This window comes from Anticarsia gemmatalis, chromosome 5 (genome assembly GCF_050436995.1).
Source record: "Anticarsia gemmatalis isolate Benzon Research Colony breed Stoneville strain chromosome 5, ilAntGemm2 primary, whole genome shotgun sequence".
NCBI classification, from domain to species: Eukaryota; Metazoa; Arthropoda; class Insecta; order Lepidoptera; family Erebidae; genus Anticarsia; species Anticarsia gemmatalis.
Genome location: NC_134749.1, coordinates 8,270,781 through 8,284,850, shown reverse-complemented (window position 1 = coordinate 8,284,850; position 14,070 = coordinate 8,270,781). Strand labels below are relative to the sequence as shown.

Below are 14,070 nucleotides of genomic sequence, written 5' to 3'. Positions count from 1 at the left end.
TCTTTATATTTAGCATGCTGTAAATATTTATTTTGTTTTATTTTATTTTGTATATGTATTTTGAAATGTTGAGCTTACTTTAACTCTTATATTAAGCGACTTAACTTTTATGTGTACTTTTGTGTCAATTTAAAAATACCGAACTAGTGACATTGGAAAAACCAGACCCGCTATAAAGGATTTGATCGAGTTCTACAACGGACGTGATATTACTAGACAATTCAAACCTTTCGCACCGAGAAAAGCGTAAAGCAATGCGTCAGCAATAGACACATACTTTTTTTATACAGTGTCATTCTCATTTTGTTGACAACCGTGTCGAATTTACTTGTGGGAACATGTCCAACATGTTTGAAAGTTGCGCAGGAAACGTGTCAGGAAAGTCAAGATACGCCCAAGTTGCGTGAACTCCTAATAAAATAAAGTTAACCGCTGACGTGGATGGCGGCGTGCGGTGGAGCCGTTTAGAGCCCCCTTGTTCCCGCGTCTTATGAGATTGTGATGACTAACTTTTACCTGTACTTGTCTCACTTTCACAACCATTACTGGTCTCACTACCCGAGGTAATCCTTTCAAAAGTTTTCTCTAACTAACACTAACTTCACAATTTATTTTATCTTTGTTTCCTCGGTCTTTCTTTGAAGATCGAATAAGGCCCTCCTAAAAGTTTCCGAATTCATCTTTTATCCGACTTTCGTAGTCAGCACTGAGATTACACTAGTTTGTATTGATTAAGGGACATTTGTACAAGGACATTCACACGTCCTTCACAGTCGCAAATGACATCATTTACTTGTTTGGTTTTATATTAATACCTATATATCACAACTGATAGTAATATAATTATTGTGGCAACAGAAAATAATTGAGTACTAACTTCAGGTAAAATAAATCATCCACGACTTAAACACACGTTTTATAAAGCTACATGTATGGCTTGTTGATAGTCGCCGACCTAAAATATATCAGCGAGCTCGGCGATTTTCAAGACAATCATCTATTCGTCGAAGCGTGAATGGACCAATAAAATGAAGTGTCAAAGGAAACGCGGTGCGATGTCGGCGCGGTGTCGGCGCGCTGACGTATCGGCGGCGAGCGAGGGGTCGCAGTCCCTAGCTATTTCTCTAACACTGACAATCGAACTATTGCGACATACCACGGGAAAGGAGACCATTAATATTAGGCACTCATACCGTCGCGGAACACTTTGTGATTTATTGCTCGAGTCAGGACGCTTACTAGCCCAAAAGTTACATATCTACATATACATAAACTGTGTTATCGATTCAATTAAATAAGCGACATGTTTTGTTTTCTATTGACGCAGCGGCTTTGGACTTGTAAAGATTTATGAAACTCATTACTATGTTTTCATTTCAACGCTTTCATAGAATAAACTTTAACTATCTTCGCTACTAGTCTAGTAACATTTTGAAGTATGATAAGGCAAATAAACAAGTCTTTTGTGTCAAACCGCACATAAAGCTGAAAGGAGGTCCTGAGGCTAGGCAATGTATTATTCGGGTCAACTTTCAGAAGTACTACATCAACACTCACCTAGATGAGACTCAATATCGCGTGTATTTTTATGAGCACATTTTTCCTAGAACAAATTCCTTTGTTTATTAATAAGCAATTCTATATGACCGATTTGCCAAACCTGACGGTTATGACGTCATCGACTCGCCGCCGAGACCGATATTATGGACGGCTCTCCAAGAGAACGACGGCCTGAAGTGGACGTGTTCATTCATCCACGAATCCAAAATAAAACAATGAAAATATAACATAAACAAAAGTTTCAGTACAAAGTTAATTGAATCTCAAGCGGTTTTGAAAGCGACAGAACAATTTAATTATTATACTAACTCAAGTTAATTTGAGACGAAACGAAACTGGTTAATCGCTATTCTGTTGTAGTAAGAATAAGTTACATTTAAATTTAAATACAAACATTTGTTCTTACTAAATTCCAAAAATAATATTTACGGCCTTATTATAAAAAGGTTAAAGGATTGTCAGCGCGGGCATTGAAATATTTATTTATCCTAGAGAGGACTAAACAGGTATTTTTAGTTGTTTAATATTTTTAAAGAAAACCAAATTGCGACCTTTGCCCGACAATGGGACAGTACAGGTTAAAAAAAGACAAAATACTCTCGAAACATGAGCTGATTTAATAGTATCGACACTATGGCACCATATACGTACTGAATAATAAGCAGATTCATAAGTAATAACATCAAGGCGACGTTAAAACTACGCACAACGAAATACGTACATTTTGCGCAACTTCTTGACCGCATTATTCACACAGAATGTTCATGTAAAACTTTAAGATGTGCATTCACATCGTATACAACTTTGCAGGATATAACTAGAGCTGAGATCGAGTTATCTCAAAGGAGGAGTAAGTACGAGTAAATTCGCTCGAGCAGTATGCAGACGATGTGAATCTGTGTACACCTTAATTGTCCATATAAAACGGCACACATGTCTGAACGTGCAACAGTGGTGTAATAAGAAATATAAGACCGAACATGAGGCTCATAGGGGTAAAATGTACCGGTGAGATATATATTTAACTACTTTACACAAGTTTCAAACGTTACCAACGTGGATCCCATAAACAACGGAGCGGAGTGGAGCGCGCCGGTAACGTGGCAATTAGTTAGACAGCTTGCCAAACAACCCCGGGCTTCCAGGCTGGCGCTTGGATGTTTGCCTGCATCTCACACGCTCCCCGCAACCTATGAATCTAGGTGACTCGAATTGCACCCGTTTATAACTTCACCTCCATTTAATATGATTCAAAGACGGATTGATGTGCTTTAAGAAAGTACGTTTAAAGTCTTCAATCTTATATTTTTACGTTCGCGCATTCTATTCGTTTTCGATGTAACAAATTGGCGTTTGAGTAGCATAACGATTTTTAAAACCTGTTTACTGAAGGTTTTTGTTATACTTATTTCTCGAGCTGTGAAAATTACACAAGGCTAAGACGCAAAATGCTACTGACGGCATAGCCAATGTATTTTGTTTTCTGATAATAGCGTGGTGTCTGCACGTTTTTTATACTATAGCAGCAACTCAACTAATTGGTTTGCATTTGCAGTAAAATATAATACGAAATTATACCTACTTACCTTATCTTGTTTAAAGCATATATGTATATAATAAAATAAAAGGTGGAAATTGAAAAATATTATGAGTGCGAATAATATATTAGGCAGCACTTTCGTATGTTGACGGGCGTCGAACGCCGAGCGACGGGCGCGGGCGGCGGCGGCGGCGACGGGTGCACGCGGCCCGACCATTTATTGAAAGTCGGAGGCCAGCGCGTGAAGCCATTAGTCCTCTACACGCCTGAAAAAGTGTCGCTTTCGCTGAAACATTGCGCCGGGGCGCGCTATTCAATTGGCGAATGTATTTTATTCCGAGCCAATCGATCTCTAGACAACAAAACGCATACCGTGAATGGAGTGTCTCGCGAGGCGATAAATCACCGACGTCTACGATACGTTTAATGAAAGGATCTTTCTCCTATCGCCACGTTTTATTACTATCGAGCGGCATTTTGTTCGTTTCTCAAAGATATATATAAATGTACATAATACCGTCTAACTGTGCCGATTCCGAAGCGCTTGCAACTGCAAAACTTTTGCTTCGAACATGCCGTTTGATTTGTAGTTCTGTCTGAGTTTTAAAGAAAATGTATGAAACATAATGGGAAAATATTAAGTCATGTAGTGACGAGTAGCTTTATCTTATGAACTTAGTTTTTTCTCGATTTGTAAAATTATTGATATTTGCTTGACATGCGTTTATCTTTTTGTTTCAGGTTTTTACGGTCACCTGAAAGAATGAGAACGCTACAAAATGCATACGACGTTTCTTAGGTAACTCAATTTAGTTATGACAAGGAGTAGTCCAATATTTGGCGAGAGTGTTTAAAAATGAAGGAGTGTATAAGGAAGGCGCGCGGGAGCCGTCACGAGCCAGTCGTGACATGACGTGTGAGCGCCACATCACATACAACATGGCTTCGCAGCTCGCCGCAATAATATTGTGGCTCGGCGGAAGTAAGTGTTCACTTTGCATTAAACATCTCACATTAATGGTACGCATACTTTTTCACAACATTTTCGTTTATATAATATTATTATGTAGATGTATTATATATATATATGAATACTCCACATGTACTAGTTGTATTTGCGTACGAAATTATCTGGCATTTTATTGCATTGTTTGAGAAAGATAGCGCCTCTCAATAACCTCTACTTACATATAGGTTTAATTAAGAGCTTCGGTACGAAAACAAAAAAAATCGTTGCGGAGGCGTTACTAATGTCACTTAGAACAGTTAATGTAAGTAATAAAACAATAACAAATCATTCCCTGTGTTACATTTTTGTAGATCGTTCTTATCTTATTATCATACGACTCAAGCCGCTGCTTCGCCTCTTGGGCTTGTTGTAGTTTTCAATTTCCTGTTATACTGCATCTGTGGTTCTGTGATTGACAGCGACATGTGTTGAAAGTGTAGAGTCCTGAAAAGAATAGTAGCTGCTTTTTTTAAATGTTGCCCTAAAATTGTCCTCCAATAAAACAAGTAGGTAAGTGTATACAAAATATGAGTTAAGTCTCTATCTGCCAACCATTTGTTAATAAAAATAACGAGAGGAAGCGAACATTTAATAATGAATTCTAAACGTGTGTATTGCACTGAAATCCTGAGATACGTCGCCGGTTGCGCCTCTCGTATCCACTTTATATGAACCGACGAGCGTAATATGAATTGACTAACATGATTAACGTCTTGGCTTACGACGTAAGCCTTATATGCTTATCTAAATGATTAATTATTCCGTGTTTGTTGCTTTCTTGATTACTTTCTTTTATTCAACTAAAATGTTAAAGTTAATGCATTTTTTATATTTAAGGAACAATGTGCCCGTCATGAAAAAAAAATCATAAGATCAACTAAGTGGGTAAACACAAGGTCTTACAAACGATAAAAGATGAAGAAGAAAGCCTCACAATACCGCACTTTGCTTTATTCAGAGACAGGCGTTAACATTTATTTAACAAATAATATCATAATCGTGGCACCCACTCACTATAGCCCCTCAATAAGCCGTTGTCACAGTGATCGTTTAACCTTGACAATGCCCACTTTTCTTTTAGCGTCGTTTTTATTACTGTAAGCCATTCTTTGGACTTATGAATTCCCTTGTCGTAAATATTACTGCTCTTGCCGATACTTTTCTGCCTTGTATTCTTTTATTCTTCCTGTATCCTTTGTTCGAGTAGCCATTTAATTAAAAGACCAATTTCGTTTCTCCTTTTCTTTTTTACTACTTTGAATATGCAAACACATATGACATAACGTTTGTCTGTGAAATATTCAGAACATACATTTCTGATTTCCACATTCATCAAAGTAAGTATCGCATTCAATAAGATCTTTCATCTCCTAACATGGAATAACTGAAGTGATGAATTATTAAAATCACTCCGGATACAATCGAGTTTCGAATCCAATCCCTTAAGTAAAGCTGATTATCCGAATCCTCCGAAGACCGGGCAATCCTCGAAAAATTCTGTAAAGTGCCAATCTCTCTGGCATGGAAGATTGAGAAAAATTATTGGATCTGAACACGCAGCATTCATTTATTATAGATAGTGAGACGCGAGCGCGGCCGATGCACGACACTAGCGAATATTCCGCGTCACGACCGCCATCGTATCTAAGTTCACAAAACTTTCAGTGAATTATTCGCCTGCTTGACATTTATGGCCAACTGAGAGAAATGTATTTGGAAATTAAGTAACCAGATTACGACAACGGTATTGTTGATGAGACGGGAAGTTCCGCGCCATAAACCTATTTTTTCGGATTAAATTTATGTAGATAGGGTTGGAATAAGAAGTTTATAACTTCACCGCCGACACTTTATTGTCGGTGCAATAAATTTGTTTATTCAATTGTAAGAAAGAGTGAAGTGAACGGAGAGAAAAGTAGACAAACTTATACTAAGTAGAGCGGCCGTGTAGCAAAGTTAGAGTTTGCCGAATACTCGCAGCTTGCATTGTTAAACAATGTGGATTCATTCAAACGATGACTTGTGGGACCTCGAACACAAAGTACGCTCGCTACCCCATCAGCTCTCTGGATGCTGTGAAAGCCTAATAAATCAGGCATTATGCAAACTTAGATTTACTACTGCTACTCATTCGCAGGTAAACACAAAGCCTCCTACGGATAGATATATTAATACATCGCAACGGTGGAATAATATTTTGCGACAAGTGTACGATCGTAATATAAATTCCAAACAGTATTTCTTATTTCCCGGTAAATATGCAAATTAGTGTTAATAAAAACGCTCCACATCCGTGCAAATATTTTAGGTTTGCGAACCTAACCGACAAGTACAGTTTTATACACTTCAGTAAATCGAAAATTAAACCCTTGTTTACCGCAAAAACGTACGAGAACCAAACACCTAAATACACATTTATTCTTATTTAAACAGAGGGTAGCGGTAAAATGAATTCATTTCATATAAATATTAAACTCGCACCGAGATGAAATATTATGATGTGGCTGGAACCGTAAATTGAATTTGGTTACATTGTAATGAGTTCATGTCGACGGGAATTGTGTATTGGCTTGATCTTGAATTCGATCACGTACCGTTCACTTGATTTATGTATTCCGACCACCTTTAGTATAGCTGAAGGCCAAGATTTGATTACTTACGTCGAGCTGAAATTCTGCTCAGCGAACCGCTAACGGATCGACCGCAAAGTTACCTACTTATAAGAAATAGGGACCGTAGAAATAAAATTGCTTTAAGGTGCACGTTTCACAAATAAATGGTTCCTTTCGTGCTGCAATTAATGACGTCGAGAAGGGTGAAATAAGGCTAGCTTCGAGCCTTTTTCTCGCCGCCTCTGTGTTTCCCACGTATTGCTCGGAATTAGTTTACTTTCGTAAAATATATAACAGTCGTACAAGATTGCTGTATATTATCTGTTTGAGAAATAGTTTCACATCTACGACATTAATTTATATTACGTATAAATCAATCATCATTTCTACTTACGTGGTGAAATATCTATATTTATTTGAGAATGATTGAAATTACCTTTAAATTCATATGCATACAACAGGTACGGCCTGTTGTTTAAATCAACAATTAGTAGCGATAGTACTCTATTATTTATATGGTATAAGACTCACAACAGTTGCTAAGAACTAACTAGATGTAAAACGTTTTCATATAGGTCTATAGACGAATAGGCCGACGCCATACATTATTTCTTCTAGAAACAAATTACCATACATAAAGAATACATGTAAAGACCATATTTTATATGTTAAAAGGTTTTTATGAAAATCTATAGTCCCAGACATATTTGATAGTAATAATGTAAATGTAGATAGGGAAAATGATTTCGAAATACCATATTATTAGACGAACTATATTAAAACGAAATAAATGGGATGATTCTGGAAAGTGTACTGTTTCATAACGTGATACTTTACTACACGGTCTGAATGACGTACAATAGTCGGGTAGGTACTAGAGAGGAACGTATTTGCCGAGGTTTCCATTCACGGGCGACAACATAGTCTATATATTTTTGCGGGAAAGGTAAAGTACAGTCGGTGACAAGTGGTGTAGCTACACGTTTTTGTGTGCGTGACAAGCGTGCCTGCAAAATTACACGCTTAAAGCACCTGCCTCTATTGTGGAGTTTTAACGTAGTCTGACTCTATGTAATGTAAGTTGCATCATTTATCACAACAAACTTTGGTCAATTTTGTGTGCAGGTAGCGGTCCAAGTTGTGTATTTCCCTTACTATGTGCTCTATTCAGCTAATGGTTGTTCGCTTATAAGTTACATTGGTTTGTTTGCAATATCCTAGTACCTAATGTGTAGAATATTGCTTTCGGATGATTAAATGTTTTACGCCTTTTAATACAGTACGATTAGCTAGATCGCTAAGTTGGAGGAAGGAAATAAAAAGACAGCTTTCTTTATTGTTGATTACTGTAGTCGAATTGGGTGCAATAATTTGTATGCAATTTCTTTTTGGCAAGTAAAATTTTAATTCTTTTTCATATTATAATTTCGTGCATTCTCATAACAAAATAAATCACTCGGTCTGATAAAAATTAACGACACAACCCATATTTCACTCATCGTAAGGAACTTATTTTTCCTTTTACTTTCAAATATTTTATTTGTGCCAGTGTTTTCCTGTGTCAAGTCAACACGCTGTATATAAACACTCATGTGTAGGCGCCACAAATCATCATTATATCCGTCGTCGTTCTGAAAGTCAAGGACAAGAATGATACACCAGTGTCACATTAGGGGTACTACACATACCACTATTTCATATATTTATGTACGGAAGGTGTAACGCGGTTCGTGATAAGTACTGTATTGCAGAACGTGCGTGACGAGCCTACAAACATCTCAACCTAATGTATACCTGTGTCAATTTTCTGTGTAAAGTGTGTCTATATTTGAACTGAAAAGGCAACCTAATGTGTCTAGTGGTATATGTAGTTGGAAAACACCTATGTGATCGTTATCCTACGTCAAACTGCGGTGGCTTTGATCGTTAAACTGCGACCTTTGAGCTCTCGAGGTAAAAATAGTGTGTCGGTGCATGACACAGTCGTTTAGATAAGTATTTATCGAAACTAAAGTGCCGTAAAAAGTATAATGTTGTTCGTGTGAAAAGCTGTGCTGTATGAAAGGCTATTTTCCGATAGAACAAATACATGCCATATTATTAAAAAAACGTAAATATATCTGTTACTTCGGTGCTATAACAGATTGTAAATGTGTTGTTAATATTGTTTTATGAATTTTTGATTACGCATTTTCCTTTAGAAGAACAAATGTCGACTTGATGTTTCCCGGAACTAGGAAGTATTCATGTTTTCAAAGAAGTTTGTTTTTTTACTGATTCCACGTGACTTCCGGTTATATTTGACAGACAAGGGTTTCAATGTTACATATTAATCAAATCACCTAATTCTAACTTCCTAAATCCTAATATTCTTAAAATTTGATTGTCAATACGTTAACAACGAGTTTATTTATAAAAAACTGATCCCTAAATAAAACTCTTTCGGTCTTTCGTGTGAAGTCTACAAACGCGAAATTCAAATAGGAAAATCTAATACTCATACATGTGTTCATAATTTAGCATAATCAGATCTAAATTATTCACATTAATTGGTTAACTGCATCGCAATTACTTGTTTGATAATCCCCGTATTTAGCTTCCATGTACAAATACACTACGCAGCACAACACAAATAATGGGTGGTTAAAAAACTTGTACTGAATAATTAAACTGTTGTTACATAGACAAAGCCTTTGTTTTTGGATTCCAGGAATTCTCTTTACGTTTACTTAATCGTGGTTTCTTATAGAACTAAATACGTAGGTTTATTAGCAGTAGTTTTTACTGTCGTAAAGATGCTTTTTTGCGAATATAGCGTAGTCTTTGTCTTTTTAATGTTACTGTATTAGTACCTGTCACAACAGTTATCCATAAAAATACAATATTTTTTTTATTAAAAAGTGTATAAATTATGAATATGTGTGTGATCAGGCGTGCTGGGGCTCCGTGACATCCAGCTGAACGTGCCCGAGGCGGTGGGAGTGGGCGCGAGCGCGTCGCTGGGCTGTCGCTGGGCGCTGGACGTGGGCGAGGCGCTCTACACCGTCAAGTGGTACCACGGCGCACAAGAGTTCTTCCGCTTCGTGCCCAAGGAACTACCCAACACGCGCGTCTTCTCGCAGACCGGCATCAGCGTTGATGTGAGTCATTATATTGTATTCATTGTTAATTCTCCAACTCATTACTTATGTAAATCCTAATATCCCTCCTTCCTACTGAATTGATTGCAAATCGAATCAAATTGATCAGTCACATTGTTTCAATCAAGTCAAATTACAGCTCAAATGGATTACTCAATCGATACTAATCGAACAAAGGAAAGATTGCGATGGAAAGATTGAGTCAGGGCTCGTTACTACGATGAGTGCGCAGACTTTATTTTACTAAAATGAAAGCTTATTTTTTATAAAAGACTTAAGAAGCATAATCTACAATTAAAACGGTCGCTAAAAGCATGACAAAATGAGTAAGAAGGTCGTAAGGAAGTAAGAAGGTTGTTTGTACCTGTGTCATTAAACGCTCAACGGTAAATGCGGGGATAAAAAGAAACAATATTTCTTACGCAAATGGCTTACTCACGGCGTGGATATAAACAACATCATAACTGTGATTATATATGGGTCAACGGCTCTGCGACATCTTAGTAGTTCGTTAAACTTCCTAAGTAGGGTTGAAAAAAACACTTAACAATCTCGTCGGGCGGCCACGTTAAACCTTTAGCTGCTGGCACATCGCCACATCCAAACTATAACATTGTGCCAAAATAATACATTAAAAACCCTTTCAAAGAATAACGTATAGTCAAAGTTTGCATCGGTGCTTCATCGGGCGTAAGTCGCAACACTCGCGGCTCCAAATGCGACGTAGCCCTTGAAAATCGGGTCAGACGTCTCTCGAGCTCGGGACGGGCATGATTTAGTTCGGCGGTTTCTCAAAGTGGACCGACTTTCCGTAAGATGGATCGAAGCTTTTAGCTCAATTTGACGCGCTACCAGCTGCGTACGGTAAAGTGCGCTCCGCTCCTTGTAATGGGATTACTCAATGATTCGCGTATAAATTACGCATGAACACATTCCTACGACCATCATCTCAAATCAATGATACATTGGCTCAGGTAAACTTTCAGTCCAGTACGGCAGTTCCTTATTCTAACGTAATAGAGTATATTTCGGTCACTCGTTTTCACTTAACATAAAATATTATGTTGTGCACATAATACTTGTCGTAAAAGATAGTTTGAGGTGACATAAATCGAACACCTGTGAACAAACTCCTCATATATTCGTGTTCATCCTTTGTATACTTTGCTAAGCATTAGGTATATAGAAGTTTATCAAGTTTTACTTATAAACAGGAAAGGACTAATAAGATTCAAAAGAGTAGATGTGTGTGTTTAAAAGCTTCCCAAAATAAGGAAATCGAAGTTCCAAAACTTTGTTAGGCAAGTATCACAGGTTTATCAAACATTTTCCACGGCACGGAACCCTTATCGCGGGTTTATTTGAAAACATCATATTCGTATCAGTGAACGCGCCCCTACTTTTTACCATATTCTAGTGTAACGTATCAAAACAAGAGAGACAGATTTTAGTATCTCTTTGGTTCAAGATTGTACTCATTCCGTTTATGTGTAGGGTCGCTCGTTATTTCTTTTGTTTAACTTTATTAGGGATTTTTGTGTAAAATTTTAACGTTCACGTCATAAAGATCGTTTATCAATACATATTGAAAGATTGTGAACTCTGAAATTAAACTCATTTTATATTTAATCGTGATATTAATAAGTTAAGATTTATTTGTGGATATTTTAGAACCTGTTGACTGTAATAAAGCGATAAAATCCAAATTAAAAGAGTTCAGGCTATGGGATTATATCTCAACGTCACCCCACACCGTGCTTGACCCGACACGTACTTGGTCAATTATTCTCCTCACAGCTTGCGAAAATAAATGTGTAATACTCACGGCGTTTCCCCGACATGTTTAAGCCCATAATAACAATAATTTTACCGTTAAATAGCCAACAAATAGTAGGAAGTAAACAAATAAAGTGGCGATTCAGGTCAATGGATTGCAACGGCCAGTTATTCGCTACACTCAATAGACACGCGACATGAAATGAGAGTTGGCTATTAAAAGTATTATGCATTCAGTACATATTGCCCACCTATTGAAGTTAATAATTAATCTTTCTGTATTTTCCAAAACGATGAATGCATGTTAATTTTGGATAAAAATTAATGAAACTCTCAAGCAGTGTGTATTAATGATAAAGCTGTTTAATTCTCTCTTGTTCATTCTTAACTAGATCAAAATTGAAATTCCTTTGGTTAATTAGGCTTTAGGTAATATCTTCCATTAGTTTAATACTCGCGTAGATTACAGTTCATGAATAAGATTCTTAATTAAGTGCAGGTATGGTGCGCAGACAATAACTAAATTAGTACAATTCGATCTATGTCATGCAATGAATTTATGGAAATAATTTTATTATGAATTTCTTGTGGTAAGTAGGTATTTTAAGCAAAGCTACATAAATAATAAATTGACAAAGCTATATAAATCTTGAAATCGACATCGTTATCAATGAATCTCAATACTTAGTCGGCTCGGTCGGCTTAGTTTCAGGACTTACACACAAACAGACTTCATTTCACTTCAGAATTTGCTCTTATATGCATTTCGTATAAGGGGAAGATAAACGTGTAAGGTTATATTCAAAAGGTATTCATAAATCCTCGGTTTCCGGCTTACCACCGTTTAACAACAGAACATTGTCACGAAACGTGCGTCTTGCGATAAATTCTGCAGGTCGGTTCAACCGGACGACGAAAGCGGTAAATCTATGGAACGCTTAAATAAGCTATTGTTTTGTTCAGGTGTCGAGATCTGGGGCCCAGCAGGTGGTGCTTCGTGGTGTGTCGCGGGGTCTCAGCGGCAGGTACCGCTGTGAGGTTTCAGCTGACGCGCCTTTCTTCCACACCGTGTATAAGAGCGCCTACATGAGAGTTGTTGGTTAGTACTTATCATTATATCTTTTTCTTCAGTGTTTAATTGAGTACCTACAGATCAGATGAAATAGAAAATGGTTTGTTTTGCTTTTACGGTGTTTATGCTTGCATATTTAAATATACGAAACTAATCTTTTCAACTAGGTGTTACAAAAACGGTTTTTATGTTATAATAATATATGTGTATCCTGCCTATAAATATATAGTATAAACCAATACCTAGTAAAACATATTAGCAATATGACACCTTTATGACATTGTGAGTAAAAGGGAAATCCAAATGTTATTGGTTTCCATGAGATTACTTATTGAAAGTAATAACTCAAAAAGGTTAGTGCATAACGGCTGTAGCCCTACAATTTATCGCACACAGTGCTGACCTGGATGTCATAGTTAAATCTGTTTGCAAAGGATGTACACATGGTTTAAACCTTCCAGCATAAAGTAATTCCAGGGTTGGCAAACAGGTTCATATTATTGTGTTAAGCTCTACGTAGCATTGCAGCATAAAGTGCTCGAATGCAAATATGCACGAAAAAAATATACGTTCAAAAATTTTGTACGAATTCTTCTTAAGTTACGAGTAGTGACTGTAATCTATACGCTAGACAGAAGTCTTGTTGATTGCAGTGGAATAATATAAATTAGCTAAAGGGTGAGTGATTTGCCCTCCACCTGAGTCTAGACGTTCTAACACCTACGGAACAGCTCGGCAGTTCGGTACGCTCGTCGCTCGATGCTACCTCGAGCCCACACAACGTTAATTAGTTTCCATCAATACCATGTAGTTAGTTTGTTAGTTTTTTTCTAGTGTTGTAATTCGATATTCTATTAAAGGCTTTCGGTCCAACTTTTTAATTGAGTTTGCAGCCAGTGTAGTGGCTATATTCGATTTAATTTATTTAAACCGTTCCCATATCGCTCTCCTACAAACTACAGTTAACTGAATACGCGTCGTGTCACAAAACACGAGCGTATTGTTCGTAGATTGAGTTTTGTGGACGTCATATATAAAAAAATATGTACGAAACTTTGGGAATAAATAGGAGGAGGAAAGTTTTCATTGAGTGTTAGAGAACAGAACAATATAAGCTTTTTGTAATACTGTCATTGAAGGTAGGGAATATTCACCCACGCATTATTCAAAGTTATAAGCTAAGTTGTTTGGGCCAGGTAGGAAAAATATGATGTATTTATTACTTATTTACATAGATATTTCAAGAATCAATAGGAAACACGGCTTAGTTCAAAGCGTGGGCTTAGTCTATGAAAAGAGCATGGTTTCAAAAAGAATATCTGAAGCTTTCATGCTCCAACGTAAATATGTAAAGTACGCTG

At 37.0% G+C, this 14,070-nt stretch overlaps 1 protein-coding gene across 2 annotated transcripts in view; it reads left to right on the top strand.

Moving 5' to 3' along the window:
• LOC142973374 (uncharacterized) overlaps nucleotides 1-14,070 on the top strand; it is a 56,467-nt gene that overhangs the window by 28,114 nt on the left and 14,283 nt on the right. For both annotated transcript variants that reach the window (XM_076115030.1, XM_076115029.1), the window contains exons 2-4: nucleotides 3,842-4,082; nucleotides 9,653-9,861; nucleotides 12,601-12,736. In XM_076115030.1, coding sequence (XP_075971145.1) covers nucleotides 4,010-4,082; nucleotides 9,653-9,861; nucleotides 12,601-12,736 — 418 coding nt within the window. In that variant the 5' untranslated portion in view covers nucleotides 3,842-4,009. The remainder of the gene's footprint in view (nucleotides 1-3,841; nucleotides 4,083-9,652; nucleotides 9,862-12,600; nucleotides 12,737-14,070) is intronic.